This window comes from Nematolebias whitei, chromosome 18 (assembly GCF_014905685.2).
Source record: "Nematolebias whitei isolate Nwh7 chromosome 18, NemWhi1, whole genome shotgun sequence".
Lineage (NCBI taxonomy): Eukaryota > Metazoa > Chordata > Actinopteri > Cyprinodontiformes > Rivulidae > Nematolebias > Nematolebias whitei.
The window spans coordinates 33,696,644-33,712,971 of record NC_056515.1 but is presented as its reverse complement, the minus strand read 5'-3'; the positions used below and the strand labels follow the sequence as shown (position 1 = coordinate 33,712,971).

The following is a 16,328-nucleotide window of genomic DNA, read 5'->3' as shown; positions in this document are numbered from 1 at the left end:
CAAACCTTTAGCAGCAGCTTGCAGATCTCATATTTCCCCTTTGCAGCGGCTTCGTGAAGCGGTGTGAATTTCCATAAGTCGGCCACGTTGACGGAGGCCCCGTGTCTGACGAGGAGCTCAGCCACCTCGTAGTGGCCGTACGAACAGGCGTTATGTAGGGGAACTAGACCCCTGTGGAGGGAAACATAAAACATGCGGAAATTGTTTTATTAAAATTATTTTTATTGTATGACAAGATGAACAAACGTAGCTCACCCTTTATCCTTAGCGTGAACATCGGCCCCATGGTGCAGCAGGTACTCCACCACCGATACTCTGTTGTAACCAGCAGCAAAGTGCAGAGGAGTGGAGTGTCGGCCCTCCAGATCTCTACAGTTCACATTCTGAGCAGTGCATAAAGACTGCAGAGACACAAGACGGAGACGAATGATCAGAATGAAAATCAAAACTCAAAGATTAAACACTGAAAGAAGGACAAATGTCTTCCAATTTTGACGACAGCACACATGGACCGTGTTCAGTTAATCGCATTGTGTTTCATCTCAGACTAATTAGAAAACTAATTCCAAATGGGCTTTAAATGGATTTTGAACGATACGTATTCAGACTTCAGTATGACTAGCTGTAGACGCCTGCTCAGTGGAGCAGGTGGAGCAGCTGCACCCTCATTTTCAAAAGCGGAGGCTCAAATCTATGTTTTTGCCCTCCCCCACGTTTTAACCTAAAAACATAGCATCACTCCCCGTGTTGCGATCAAACTATTTAGGAGTGCAACGTATTCATAAGTTTATAAAAAAGTGAGAATACTAATCCCTGCATGCTGATCTCATATTGACAACTACCAGACGTTCATTGAGGTGATTAAAAAAAAAATTGATTTAATAAGTCTAGAGCACAAAATGGACTAAATATAACCTATTTGTAAATATCTAGATCTAGTTTTATATTAAGAACAAAGAAGAAGTTAAAAAAGTAACTGACATGATTTGAACCTAGGTCCCCTAAGCATAAGTGTTACAGTTTCTATTATACCATCCAGGCAAACCTTGTCAAAAATATTGTTTGTTTATTATCTGCTTCAGCACACTTGTTCTATTTTAGTCGTCTTGTACTACATTTAAAATCTTAGCTAATGTTTTGTTCCTTGTCACCAGCCTTTTGACAATTTTAGCTTCTAGCTACCATGTTGCTTCTTTTAACTAGATTTTTGCTACATTTAGCTCTTAGCTATCCTTTTGTTACTTTGAGCTAGCGTTTTGTTACTTTAAGGTTTTTTCCATTGTTTTACTACTTTTGACTATTATCTAATGTCTTGCTCCTTTTTTTTTAGCTACTGTTCATTTTCTTTTAGCTTCAAACAACTCAGTTTCAGCTTCTTTAGAGAATTTCAGCAAACTCGTTCAGCATTAAAACTGCAAACTTGCAAAAATAAATTAATTTGTTCAGGCCTCTATTTGTCTTCATTCGGACTGTTAGAAGAACAAATTATCAAACTATTTGTCCTTTCAGCATCATCATCAAAACAAAAATCAGGTAAGCACATTAGGAGCTTCATTTGTTGGTGACAAAATGCAATGAACCACCTTAACAGTGTCCAGGTCTCCGGCTTTAGCAGCTTCCAGAAGTCTGTAGTCCACATCTGAGTTTCTCACAGGGACGTTCTCTGCAGTGAAGCAAACACAGAAAACCACTGGGCATGATTTGCACAAATAACAGGTAAAAGATCAAAGTTCATGGTCAATAATCCTTGTAAAACAATCCAACAAAGTTAAGCCAGGTCCTCTGGACGGTTCCTTTGTGTTGAAACATTACATCTCATTTCATCACCATCAAACTGGTTGGTCCACTATGTGAGTGTGCTACCTATGGGACTGAGTTTGTTGTGGCTCCTCCGACTGATGAAGTCTTTTGGATGAAAGACAAAACGTTTCAACACAAAGAAACTGCCCAGAGGACCTGACTTAACTTTGTTGAACAGGTAAAATATGTAAAATGTAATAAACGTTTCAATAAAAAAGAATTAAGAATGACAAATTGAATGTCTTTGAAATGGACAAATATTATTTGTAGATTATTTAAAGTTGGTCAGCAGCAAGGTGCAGTTGGTAGAGCTGCCGCCTCTCAGCGAGAAGGTCGCTGAATCGAATCCCGGCCAGGGGACATTTCTAGATGGAGTTTGCATGTTCTCTCCGTGCATGTGTGGGTTTTCTCCGGGTACTCCAGTTTCCTCCCACAGACCAAAAACATGCATGTTAGTCTGACTGGTAACTCTTAATTGTCCCTAGGTGAGAGTGAGAGAGTGAATGATTGTCTTGTTTGTCTCTGTGTCCCTGTGATGGACTGGAGACCTGTCCAGGATGTCCCCCACCTCTTGCACAGTGATGGCTGGATATGGGCACCAGTCACCCCCGTGACCCGAAAAGGAAGAAGCAAGTAAAGATAATGGATGGATGGATGTATTATTTAAAGCTGAGTGATCCTGCACAGCAAAGGCAATATTTTCTTTTAATATAGAAAAGCTGCTGGACGTACTCTGACGTAGTTTATTTTTTCACAGCTGGCTCCTTCAAAAAGCTACTCACCTCTATCTTTGGTCTGAAAATATCAATACCAACCTTTACACAATTCCAGTTCATCCTGGTATTCGCCGCTATTGCATAGCAACCAGAACCCAGCACACGCACACACCTGCTCATCCTGCCGCCCTCCCACACAGCTGCCCCTCACACAGCGAAGCCTACCGTTGAGTATTTGCTGAACGGCTTCGTTCCCCATTTGAGCGGCGGTGAAGCCCTGCAGAGACACCAGCGAGGCATCGGCCCCGTATCCTAGCAACAGCCTGCAGGTCTGAAGGTGGCCTGCCAGCGCCGCACGGTGCAGCGGCGTTTGACCCAGCGTGTCGAGGGCGTTCACCTACAAACACAAACATACTAACTTTATGATTAAGATTTATGCATCGGACAAACATTCCTTTATTTTCTCAATGTGTTTATATTATTCTTTACAATTTTTTTGTAAAATTGGATTCACAAATTTTAGAAAAAAAAAAGAAAAAAATAATTATATTAATGCTTAAGTTTAAAATAAACAATCAAATAAAGCTGCCGATTTTGACTTAGTAGTTCACTTAAAAGACCACAATTTATTTAAGTTCTGTATTTACAGAATGCTTTTGAACATTTCATGAAGTTAAAAAAAACAACTTTTTTTAATTAAAAAAAGTGTTTTTTAAATATATGGACAGTTTATTTTTTATAAAGACGTTTCACCCTCTATCCAGAGGGTTTCATCAGTTTGAGGAATTCCAGTAAACTGTTTCCCCACCAAGAAGTAAACTTCTTAAGTGGACCAACCAGTTTGTTGGAGCTAAGATGGTTTCTGGGGGGGCGTCCTGTCCCCCGTCAACTCCTCCCAGGCACAGCCACAGTCAAAGTGGTTCAAGGCAACAAAGTTCATGCTCAATCATCCAGGTATCAAATCCAATAATTCTCAGTCAGGTCATCTGGACAGTTTCTTGGTGGCTGCTAGCCGGGGAAGAGTCGGCAAGGGACAGGACAGGAAGTTTATTGCTTGGTGGTGAAACAGTTTACTGGAACTCTTCAAGACTGATGAAGCCCTCTGGATAGAGGGTGAAACGTCTCTATAAAAAAGAAACTGTCCAGATGACCTGACAGAATTATTGGATTTGATACCTGGATGACTGAGCATGAACTTTGCTGTTTTTGGAATAGATGAAACAAACATATTTTTAAAAGTATGAAGCAGAAACACTGTTTCAGTAAAATAACCAAATTTTTTTCTATAAACACAAACATTGCAGGATAATAGTTTGGGGTGACGTTGAGGTTTCTGGTTCAGGGCAGATTGCCATTATTGATATTGACAGTTTGGAAAATATAGGAAATAATTTCAAGCGGAAAGTAGAGTGTCCTCTGTAGGGTCAAGATGACCCAGGTACTCGAGCAGAACATGTTCCTTTGCCAAAATGTTTCTTAGTTCATGTGTATTGTTAATGTTATAAAAGACGTGTTTCATAAATGCCAGAAAAATAAAAAAAAAACACATCAGAATGGCATACAGTAAGAACTACCCTTAAATTTCCCATTAGAAGCCTGTTCATTCTGTTCTCTGGTAATAAAATATAAAATGCTGTCATCTTTGAATCCTTCTTTTTATATAAATACTTATTAAAAAAAATCCCCAATAGTTTCATAAATTTTAAATAATGCACATCTTAGAAAAAAATAAGGCTCTCTGTCTATAAAATGTCCTCTGAAGTAGACAGAAGCAGTTTTATATAACAAAAAAACACAAGAATAAAGTGAACGCTCTGAAAATGTCAAAGTCCTGACCTTAATCCGTTAAAAATAATTGCACTAGAACTGAGAAGTTTGTTTAAAAAAACAATAATTACTTCCAAACACGAGACGAGTAAAGCTGCTTTGGACAGCAGAGAAAAACTCAATTCTAAGGTAAAATGCCAAACTCCATGTCATACTGGATGTTGTCTTTAAAGCAAACAATTTAGTAGTTTAGTCATTTATCTTGTTTAATGTTCGATTTTTTTGACATTTTGTTTATTCTGAAAGTCTGACAGTGTTTCATAGAAAATGTATAGTGTACTAGTTCTAAAAAAAAAAATAGTATTTCTTAAAGTAAAAAAAAATAAATAATAATAATTCAAAAGGATGTAAAACAACGAGAACGCAAAATGTTTGCTTCACTTTATAAACAATGACAGTAAAACTACTGTAATTTCTGGACTATTGAGCGCACCCGAATATAAGCCGTGCAACCTAAATAAATTAAAAATGCACGTTTGTACATGTCTAGACCACGCTTATCTATAAGCCGTCAGGCTTGGTATGGTTAGACTTCTGTCACCTACAATAATTTATTTTTTCCTGAACAGTGTCTGTAACACGGCTGGTTAAAAAAAAACCAAATAAATAAATAATACAGTAGCCTACCAGGAAACGCCTAGCTTACATCCAGCAGCTCTTTTTCCTTCTTCGACAGCCAGATCGATCGCCTTTAACTTAAACGCTGCATCATCTGCATTTCTTTGTTTTCCATGAGGATGGTGTGTGCATGAAACGCAAATCAACTCACCTGAACTTAGTGAGAGTGCGTTTGATTTATGGTAATTCTAAATTTCATTGGTCCACTGTGATCTGTTCTGTAATTCCATTGGTCAGATTTTGTTTTTTAACCTTTATTTATACAGGTAGTCAGAGTCACGCGGACCTTGGGCAGCTATGCGAGTGCCCGGGTGTGACGAAGCTAAATGTTTTGGTGGCAGGAACCTCGTTAGCTCATCAAAAAAATTAATAAATCCATAAATTAGCTGCAGCATAGTTTAAGTCAAAGCCTGTGAACAAAGTAGAGACTTATATTCTGGAAATTACAGTAATATGATTTGGTATTTTATTCACATGTTTAATAATTTGGAATGCTCTTAAGTATACAAGTGTTTTCAGGTGAGCTAGGTATATTTAGAGTAAAGAAATTAAAAACATGCAGATGATTGTTAAAATGTCATTAATAAATTGCATTTAAATGATGCCGACATGCACCTTTGCTCCATGTTTCTGTAGCACCTCCATGATGTCGTTATGAGCTCGTTCTGCTGCCACATGGAGAGGAGTCATGAAACTACAGAGCAGGAGGAAAAAAAAGACTTTTAAACATTTTTTTTTTTATTTTAAAATCACTATAAAACCCCAAATGTGTCAAAATAAAGGTAGCTTTTTGAAAGGTGAAAACAATCAATTTAATCATGAAGTTAAAAACTACAGATTAAAATACTTCATTAAGTTACATTATCAGCAGCCTGTCCTTGTTACTTTGTTGAAAACTTTGATTATCCACGTCAGCAGAGTGACTCGTGATTTACACCTCTAAAATAAATCAAGGTGAAAACGACACTCACTCCTTATTCTTCTCGTTCGCATTGGCACCCTTCCTTAACAGCAGCTCGGTGACCTGTTTTCTTTTGGGGTGAGGCGATGCTACTGCACAGTGCTAACACACACACACAAACACTAAATTTACATAGCGTCAAACATATGCTGACAATTTCTGTGCTAGACAGGAAATATGTGGCGAACTCTGGGTTTTATCTTACCAGTGCAGTTTCATGTGTGTGGGGGTGTTTGAAGTTGATGATTTCCAGCGCCAGAGACTTCTTAGCTTTGGTCATGTCGGCTTCTCGAGCTGCTTGAAGCAACGAGTGGCCTTTAAACTCATCTGAACACACACAGACAGGAAGAAAATCTAAACGTCTACAAGATCTCGTTTTCAATTAGACCACACGGCACTGACCCTGCAACAAGTCAACATTATAGAAAAATTTTGTTTTGTGCCCGATGACTCATGTAGCAATCTGCGTGCCGGAGACAGAGCAGAAACAACTGTGTATGCCACTCGGGAGAAAACACCATGAACAACTTACTGCTTTTTAATGTTTGTTTTGTTTCAAACACATTCAAGGCTGCATAAAAGAGCTCATGTTGGACAATCAAACACTGAACAACAACATTTAAAATGTGTCTTCTTGTGAAAGAAGTCTTCTTCAAGCAGTTGTGATGGGGGGAAAAAAAAATACGGAAAGTCCGAAAAATACATTAACAATAAAACAAAGCAGATGAATAAAAATAAGCAGTGCACCACTCCTACCTTTTAAAGAGTCACAAGTTTGGGGGAGTGGTAGCGCAGAGGTTAGAGAGGTGGGCCTGTGATCCGAAGATCGCTGGTTCACGCCCCGGACCCGACAACATCAAAATTGTGGGTGGGGTAGGTGAAGCACCCACATTTGCCCCCACCCTCATTCGCACCACCTTGAGCCCATGAGCAAGGCCCTTAACCCCCCCCCCCATCTGCTCCCTAAACAGATCTCTCTTGAAAATGAGTTCTCGTGGCTCAATGAGACTACCTGTATAAATAAATAAAAAAAAGTAGGCCTGTCACGATATTTTTTGCTGGGCGATTAATTGTCTCAGAAATTATTGCAATAAACGATAATATTGTTTGAAATTTGACAATAATTTGACAATAACTAGTAATTATTTTTTGGATTTTAAAGAGAAAGAAAAAGGGAGGGGCCAGTGAAGAGCACCGGAGTTGAGCCTTTTGTCATCCAGTGTCTTCAATAGAAAGACAGAGACACAATTTTTTATTTAGTAATTATTGTCAAATTTAAAAAGAAAGGTTTGTTAATTTGTTTTGCATGTAGTACATTTTTTGACCACTGGATGGCAATATAAAACTGTTTGAACCGAAGGATGGATAGTGAGAGAGCGAACAGCGTGTCACGTTAAGAAAAATGGGAGTGAGGCCCCTTGACGTGACATGGGTTGTCTATCTTCGGTTATCAAAATGGTGGACGCACGGTGTTGTTTGAGCTCTTTAGCATAGCATTTTTTACACAAAGCTTTTAATAAATTTTAAAAAAAATCACTAAACAAATTCTCAGCTTGTTTTTGCAGAGAAAAACTTTTTACACAAAGGCACGGGTTTCAACCGAGAATTTTGGAGCTTTGACAAGATTAAGTTATTTTTCCCTGAGGTCAGCCAGTTAGCTTAGCTTCTCAGCTTAATTGCTTTTAATGATCAAAATACGTGATTTTGGAAGGTTAAAATGGATTTTAAAGATAAAGAAAAAGGGAGGGGCCAGTGAAGAGCACCGGAGTCGAGGCTTTTGTCATCCAGTGTCTTCAATAGAAAGACAGAGACACGAAGAAACGATAAAGCCGATAAATGAATATGAGGTCGATAATTTTCAGTTATCATGCGATTAATTGATTTATTGTTTATCGCGACAGGCCTAGTCTCAAGGCGTTTGGTTTTTGCTAAAACAGTAAGAGAAGCAACAAACTACAGTTCCGACAGCCCATTTTAGGTTTCATGTTTATTTTTTAATTTAATATTTAAATGTTAATATTTTGCATTTATGAATATGCATACATATTATATTCATTTGCAAAAAAAAAAAAAAAGGAGCAGTTTAACAAAACAGCTGCAAAAACTGCTGCTTACAATGATCTTTGTTTTACATCCTATTTAAAGGTAGACAACTTTTTATAAATATGCAGAGGAATAAATTCATAGGATCATAATTTACTTTAAATCAAACAAGAAAATGTAATAAGCTGGAGATCATACGTGAAGTTCTGTTGGCCTTTATGCTCAAAGAACAATCTATTGCTGCTATTTCACTTGAACACAAAGTGTCACACTGTTTTTAACCTATCTGCACGATTTAGTATTAAAAAAAACGACTTTATGAAAAGACTTGCTTTTTATATTTGTCTCACAAAAGAGCACATGGGTAAGTTTCAGAAAATGAGCTGCAAAACCACGGTGCTCGGTTGAACCTAATACCTTTAGGCAATCGGAAGTCATATTTTATCTTACGAATCCATAGAATACACCTTCAATTAACTTATATTAGTTAATTGCATAAATAGATAAATAATTAAGCCTTTTAAACTCCCCTGTGCTAATGTTTTTATTCACATTTAAGGCCTAAAAAAATATTTTATACAGTTTAAGTCAAGAGAGCAGGAAAAAAATAAAAATAAAACGATTTATGTTGTATCTATTTAATGTCTGCTGCATTCAGTGCACTGATTTAATTATTTTTTACTTTAAGAGTTTGAAAGAAAAACATCTTTATCTGTTCAAACATCAGATAACTTGGGCAGTGGAGATCAAAATAGGCACCAAACAATGTGAAAGTTTAACTTTAACACTTTAGGTTATCAACTTCAACTGTTTTTTTGGGGGGGAAAAAACGTATGTACTTTTGTTTAAATAATTAATATTTACTAAGTAATTTTTAATTGTTTTAAGTACAACTTATGCTTGAATGCCAATTTGTAAACCATGTATGTACAGGACTGTGCAAAAGTTTGAAATCACCATTTGTTTCTTTTTGTTTTGCTTCAAATAACACATACTTTCTTTCTTTTAGTAAAGTGTTTTTTATCAATCATTGTTTTGTTTTAGTTTTCTGCACGTTCATTTTAGAACTTTGTCTATTTCAAAATACAGTAGTCCCTTTCTTATCACGAGGGTTATGTTCCAGTCCACCCCCTCCTTTTTCTTTCTGAGGCTGTCAGTCACAGCAGCGCAGAGACACAAAACAGGCAGGCGCGCAACCTGTGTGTGTCTCTGCTGTGACAGACAGCCTCAGAAAGAGAAAGGAGGGGGCGGGGTCTGTCTTTCCTTATCACTACTGATCAGCGGGCCAGGCTACCGGGAAATGTCCTGGTGCTCCCAACAGCCAGTCTGCCCCTCAGCACAATGCTCTGGTTGGTCACCTTCCATCAATCGGCCAATTATGTGTCGTGTACAATCTTACGTTGAAAACCTGTGAAAGAGTGAGTCCGCGAAAGTCGAACCCCGAAGTAGCGAGGGACTACTGTATATTTCTAGCCAGTCCTTCATATGGACCATGACTGCATATTGTGAAGTTAGTTCTAAAAAGTAAGGAAAGTGGACAAGTAGAGTAAAAGACAAGCAACTTTAAGAAACAGACAAAAAATGTAGCAAAAGAGCACAAAGAATTGAAGAACATTTTTGCTCTGTGCTGTAGATGAAAAGTCCACACTCACATGAAAGTCTTTCTTTCAGCTCGGGAGTGGGCGCCATGTCCACAGAGCTTTTGCTGTGGCAGTTGAGCAGGGTGGGGTCGGCCCCGTGGCTCAGCAGCAGAGAGCAAACCTCCACTCGGTTTTTAGACGCCGCTTCGTGCAGAGGTGTGAACTGCCACAGGTCCATGGCGTTCACACAAGCTCCGTGCTGAGGTCGGGAGGAACGACACAATGAGTAAAAACACACCAAAAAATAACAGCAAAAATAGATCAGTCTATTTGATTAAAAAAATTAAAAAATTAATAAAAATCATAAATATTACTGCATCTGTACAGTCTGTATTAGAACATGAGTGTTCGTACCTTGAGCAGCAGCTCAGTAACTTCATAGTGTCCATAAGAGCAGGCGTTATGTAGAGGCACGAGACCACTGAAAGAAGCAAACACAAACAGATTTGTGATTAAAAACTAAACCTAACTAAAACACAACTTGTTATTTTAATCTCTACTGCACTGCATGTTTTCAATTCTACAGAAATCTGCCAGTACCGTCGCAATGCTCCGACGTCATCATCGACTTAAGAGGTCAGTTATTCAAAAGCTGTGAATTTTCATTTTAAAACTAAACTTAAAATGTGTGTGATGTACCCTTTGTCCTTGGCGTGAACATCAGCTCCGTGCTGTAGTAACAACTGAACGATCCTGACCCGGTTGTATCCTGCTGCCAGGTGGAGCGGCGTGGACTGGAGACAGGAAAACACACAGAGACAGAAAGGCAATGACATAAAGAACAGGGTAAGAGGAAATGAAGTCAAAAAGTGGGACGAAAACCTGATAGCCTACAGGAGTGTTGGATAGTGTGCAAGCCTCCCAGCGTGACTCAAAGAAATAGAAACTCATTCAAGGAGGAAAGCACCTTTTTATCCCATCTCAAGCTACAGACAGTGGATTCTTCATTCCCTCTATTCAGTAACAGATGAAACGTGGCACGTCTGTATATATTAAAAAAAAGGTCTGAGATGAGAAGATTGTAGCTCCATATTCAGAATTTCTTTTAAATGCATCCAACAAAGGCCATCCATCCTCAAAGCTAAAGCAACACCCAGACTGCAGGAGAAATCCTGCCTACCAGCCATGTCATCAAAACTTTCAGAGGACTGGACTATGTGCTGTAGAGCAAACTGAACAAGACTGAAACTAAATTCGAAGTATGCAGCAGATAATAAGAACTATTTGAATAATTATGGCACTTAAAGAAGGTGTGCTGCATTTAATGCACCACCAAGTTACAGTTTAGGCTTAAAGCCATTTAATTTAAGGTATTGGGTACAAAACCTTCCATATGTTTCACGCCTTGGTACTTTCTGAAGAGAGGGTAATTTAAAATTCAAGTAGGTCAGTGTTTTTGTTTAAACACTATAAAAAGTGTTGGTCATATTGTAATTAAAATGCAGCAAGGGCTAACATACTGCAGTCTATTTTTATTTATTAATTATTTTTAGCCCCATCTGGCCTTTTGTAACTATGGCTTCATTGCAGAACATCAGAGGAACGGGCTCCAGAAGTCTGTTACCCAAATAAAATAAGGTTCCTCAAGGACCAAACTGAACAGAAAACTCCAACAATGTTCAGTCAGGTCATCTGGACGATTTCTTTTTTTGTGCTGAGACATTTCGCCCTCCATCCAGAAGGCTTCATCAGTCTGAGAAAACACCAAACAAATGCCCCAGAGGCGATCTTAGCACCAACATAACTGTTTTTTTTATTTTCCCACTTTGGAATAAGCTGTTGGGGGAGAATCAGTTTTGCTTGGCGTTTCCTCAGACTGACTAAACCTTCTGGATGGAGGGCGAAACATCTCGTCACAAAAAAAGAAACCGTATAGATGATCTGACAGAACATTGTTGGATTTTATACCTAGATTATTGAGCATGGACTCAGGCGAACAGAAAACTATTGAAAACGATGTACAAACTATAAGTTTGTGCTGCTGCAGTCAGTTTAAACATTTCAATTTTATTGCAGTAAAACCAGGTTTTGTCTGACAATTTGGCACAATTCCACTAGAAAACAAGTCCTTAGCGTAACTCTGTGTACAGTTCTTAATAAATGTACAATAGCAGCTGAATTCTGGAAAGAAAAAAACAACTAAATAAATAAATGCGACCAAACCAGCTTAAACTGTACCACGTGTTGTAATGTAATCTTAATCTTTTGGGCTCAGTTTTCTATTACCAAAAGTAATCTTTTACCTCAGAGATTTGTTGCATCAATGCTCGACGTGCTTGTAACTGATTTGAAGCAAGATCAGCATAAAAAATTAATCACTTGGCAGATTTTGTACGCTTTTTTTTTTTTTTTCAAGCAATCCTACAGACAAACAAAATAAACAAGCTAAACCAACTATATCATCTCCTTGGAGGCGATAATAAAGCCTCACATCATGACGTGATATTTGAGTAGTGTTTGTTGAATCAGTCAAACATTACGAGGTTAAAACAACACTGATTTCCTTAGAGAAACAGTTAATAACCTTTAAATGTCAAGAGCCAATTGTATGTACACACTGCAGAAACACAGCACGGTGATTTAAAAGATAATAGAACAAAAGCAACGTAACATTTTACCTTACATCCTCATTAAGTAATACCATATGGTCATGTAATTGTCTTGACAGGGATTTCACTTCCAAATAGATACTGAAGTGTCTGTCCTGCTTTCCTGCAGTCGTACCAGTTGTTTCTCCACAGCTTCTTCTATAAAGTAATCACTTGTGATGAAGAAAACGTGGTTGCAAAGCTCAAGATGACAATCAACTCTGGCAAGTGAAGCTGGAACCAAACTGGCTGACTCTCAAACAAACACTTCATTGTTCAGGTATTCTACACAAGCAGCCATTAAATATTCTTGCCCCTTTGTGGGCGTATCCCAAGTGTAAGTCTTTTTTACATTATCTGCATTATCTCTTTAAGGCCAGGTGAAAAAGAACAGTGGACTCTGTAAACTTTGTAAATCTAGAAAAATAACGCTTAATATCTTGTACAATGTAACTTATTTCTGCACCGATAAAAACTGCTGTGATTTTATTACTGTGAGCTTGTTGTATATTAAGCACAGTAAGGTTATTACTGTATTTGTTGCAGTATAAGTCGCACCTTTTTGCAAAAATTTGCAAGTCCTGTGACTTATACTGCGAAGGAAGCGAATAATATACATTTTCCCCCCATATTTATAACCTAAATTTTGGCTGAGATCTGACTATCATTTATTCTGACATAGAAAATATTGAACATTACCATTTTCAGCTGCTATAGGGCCCTCGACCAATATGGAAAGCCAAGTGTCTAATTAATTGGTAAAAGTGGCTATTAATGAGACACTTGGCTTGCCACAGAAAGCCACCTTCGTCTCGCTCCGGAACTCCTGGTGCAAACATCAAATTTTGCCGCACCGCCCAGGCGAAATGCAACTGATTTGACCGTTAAAGTGCATTTATTAAGGAAAAGTTCAACTGAGACACGCCTTTGATATAATTCCGAGCAAACAAATAATTGTTTTTAAGTGTTAATCTTGTTAAATCCTTGTTAAAGTCCTCCTGTGCACGCTCCCGCGACCGCCATTTGGCAGTCAATCGATTTGGCACAACAACGACCCACATTTCCGGGTTGTCGACGCATAACTATCGCGACGCGTCAGCGGTGACGCATAATAGATGCGACTTATACGACGAAGCAACATATGTTTTTTTTTCCACTTTATTTGACATTTTTGAACTGAAGCGACTTATACGGTGGTACAACGTGTATGGCGGCAAGTACAGTACGTAATGCATTTTTATCTGTTGACATTTAGTGGATTCAATATTTGATGTAACTAAATAAACAAATGTTTGCATAACACGTTAAACATCTGCAAACTTCTCAGTATCTTAATCAGCATGTGATTTGAGGAAAAAACAACAACGCATGTTCCTCAAAAGTATTTTTCATAAATATTAGGGTGATAAAGTATATTGAAGGTCTTTCCGTAAACCAGATGAAGACAGCTCGTTCACATCTCCAAACATTCCCCTGCAGACTAGATTTCAAGGAGCGTGTTAAAAATTAAAGTATCTTTGATGATCTCTGCTGCTAACTCAAGAGTTCATCCGAGCCGCAGCAGCAGCAGCAGGAGCGAGGCAGTGCTGTGAAGACAGATGGTGCACACATATTTACAGGATGTGACAGCAGCATTTGGAGGAAGCAGGACATGGTTTGCAGTTAGTCATCATCCTCATTTCAAATGCAGAATCTTTCCGACAGTGTCTGCGCCTGTGTACTTGTCATTTCAAACTGTTAAGAAAATAAATAAGCAATAAAAAAATTAATAAAATTATGTTTGAAGAATTAATCAGCTAGCTTAAACCGTGAGCAGTCAGTTAGGCCAAACGCACACATTAAATGTACTGTTGCATCACCATGATGCTGCCAGGGTCAGATGGGGTAAATTAAGCTCCGCCTCTTCAATCTGTCATCGCTGTGTGAGGAACTGGTACATGCATGTGTGCAAATGAGCCTTAAACCACACTTCCAAGTACCACCACTGCCTCGGCTGATGTTGGATTGCATACCTCACATGAAATAAGTTTTACATTAAAGGTGTAGGAATGCATATCCCTCACTGCCGTTCATGTCAGAGTTTTAGACAAAGATTGTCTCATGTTGAGAAGTGACAAGGTTAAAGCTTCTAAATACCATTATGCAATATCTCAAGCAATACTATTCTGCTATTTCACAAAATATGTGTTATGAATTAACTGAAATTAATTGTTTTTTTTTAAACTGCATTTATCATTTTGATGCCTAGAAGGAGATTCTGTGAAATGAGTAGGCCATACTACAAAATATTTTCAGTACAGTTAACCCTAATGGTGGCATATGGTTACTTTATATTAAAAAAATAAATAAAGCCCCTCTCTTGAATTTTAATCTTCTAAAAGCTTTTCTGGGGAGGAAAATTGAAGGTAATGGAAAATAGCATGAAGAATGCAGAAAGAGAGGAGTTTGTACTGTGATCATGTCCAAACAACCCCCCACCCCTTGCAAAAAAATAATAATAAAAAATAAAAAAAATAAATAAATTGTCGTGACCTGGTAGCAATCACTTTTCTTAAAATTTGAGTTTACCCACTTTGTAGAAAAACAGCAGCTAAAAGTGATAAAAGCCAGCCCTCTAAAATGATTTAGATTTTTTTTTTTTGTCCATTTAGGCTACAAAAATGTCATCTCAGAAATTACTTTAGAAAATGACATTTAAAAAAATTGCATTAATGAGGCATTTAATCTGCTGTTTTCCTTCTCTCCCTTTGTTTTCCATTTCCCGCAACCATCCCGACAGCCTCCTCTCTCTCCTCCTCCTTTTTACAAGCCTGTCAAGCTGTTCCCATGACAACAGTGACTGCTAGCTGTCAGCAGTTACCATAGCAATGAGACATGATCTATTGAGGTATGGTGGGTGGATTTGGACCATTTTGTTATTTAAGAAGATGTGAGTGGCTCTGATGCAATTCCTCAACTTTACGTTGCAGGTTTGACACGTCAAACAGCAACAACCAAAGATTTGTTGCTGTTAAATTTAAAAATATATATAATCTCTTAATACACTTTTTTATGGAGAAAACTATCTGATTGGCCTTAAATGTTGTGTACATCACACCGAAAACAAATCTGTAATCAAATACATTTTGAGTAATGTAAAATTATCACTTTGGCAACAGTGCAATAATCTTTTCAGTGAAGTTTTCCACTGCCTAAGTACTCAGGTCATGACTGCACATCATGGAAGCTCTAACAAGAGGAGTGGTGTCTGATGACCGGATCAATAAACATATTAGCAAAACTGTCCGCTACTCGTCTGACTGACATACTCACACACAGTGTAAGAAGCTGCTGACAGCTCTGCTCTGCCAGCATTTTAGAAGATAAATAACCCACAGCTAGAGCTCTCGTCTTATGCTCTCCATGCGCACTCGTGCAGTCAGACACACACAAGCACAAACATGGATGTCTAAGCGATCACCTGTCTGTCTTAGCTGCTCTGCCTCCCAGCTAGAGGTGCACATGTTTTGGATGAAGCTCAAAACTCCAAGGAAAGTTTGAGGTCAGCAACTCAGAAAAAAAAAAAAAAAAAAAAAGAAAGTTACTTTAGTCAGTAGTCACTTGATACATCGCGGTTCGTTTATTGCGGACTTGCTCTATCGCGGTTTTTCAAAATAAGATTGGACACGACACACTACTGGGAGATTGATGGATGAGCCGCATGATCAGAATGGAATTTTTATTCAAAATAAATTATTTTAAATTATTTAGCACCTCCTGCACATTTGTGCAACCCATACTGCAGGATAAACTTCCTGCTGCAGCTGATCAGCTGTTCTCGGGGAAGTGGGCGTGGCCAAGAATGCTTGCAGGTGGCAAAGAGCAGTGGAGGCAGGTAGCCGAAATCATGACATTCTTCTTTTTTTTTTTTTTTAGATCATTTAGAATTTAGAAACATTGTTGAGAATATTGTAAGTGTGTGGAAAGGGTTTAAAATGCCATATTATACAGCGCCTTGTGAAAGTATTCGGCCCCCTTGAACTTTTCAACCTTTTGCCACATTTCAAGCTTCAAACATAAAGATATAAAATTTTAATTTTTTTGTGAATAATCGACAAGTGGGACACAATCGTGAAGTGGAATGAAATTTATTGGA

The 16,328-nt window shown here is 38.1% G+C and overlaps 1 protein-coding gene across 1 annotated transcript in view; it reads right to left on the bottom strand.

Annotated features, from left to right (window-relative positions):
- The window catches only part of LOC119424568 (poly [ADP-ribose] polymerase tankyrase-1), a gene marked incomplete in the record, with an annotated part of 90,613 nt that overhangs the window by 29,337 nt on the left and 44,948 nt on the right, over positions 1-16,328 (bottom strand). The window contains 10 exon segments of the mRNA XM_037692056.1: positions 6-171; positions 256-401; positions 1,584-1,663; positions 2,742-2,913; positions 5,577-5,655; positions 5,933-6,024; positions 6,128-6,249; positions 9,618-9,804; positions 9,960-10,026; positions 10,245-10,339. Coding sequence (XP_037547984.1) covers positions 6-171; positions 256-401; positions 1,584-1,663; positions 2,742-2,913; positions 5,577-5,655; positions 5,933-6,024; positions 6,128-6,249; positions 9,618-9,804; positions 9,960-10,026; positions 10,245-10,339 — 1,206 coding nt within the window.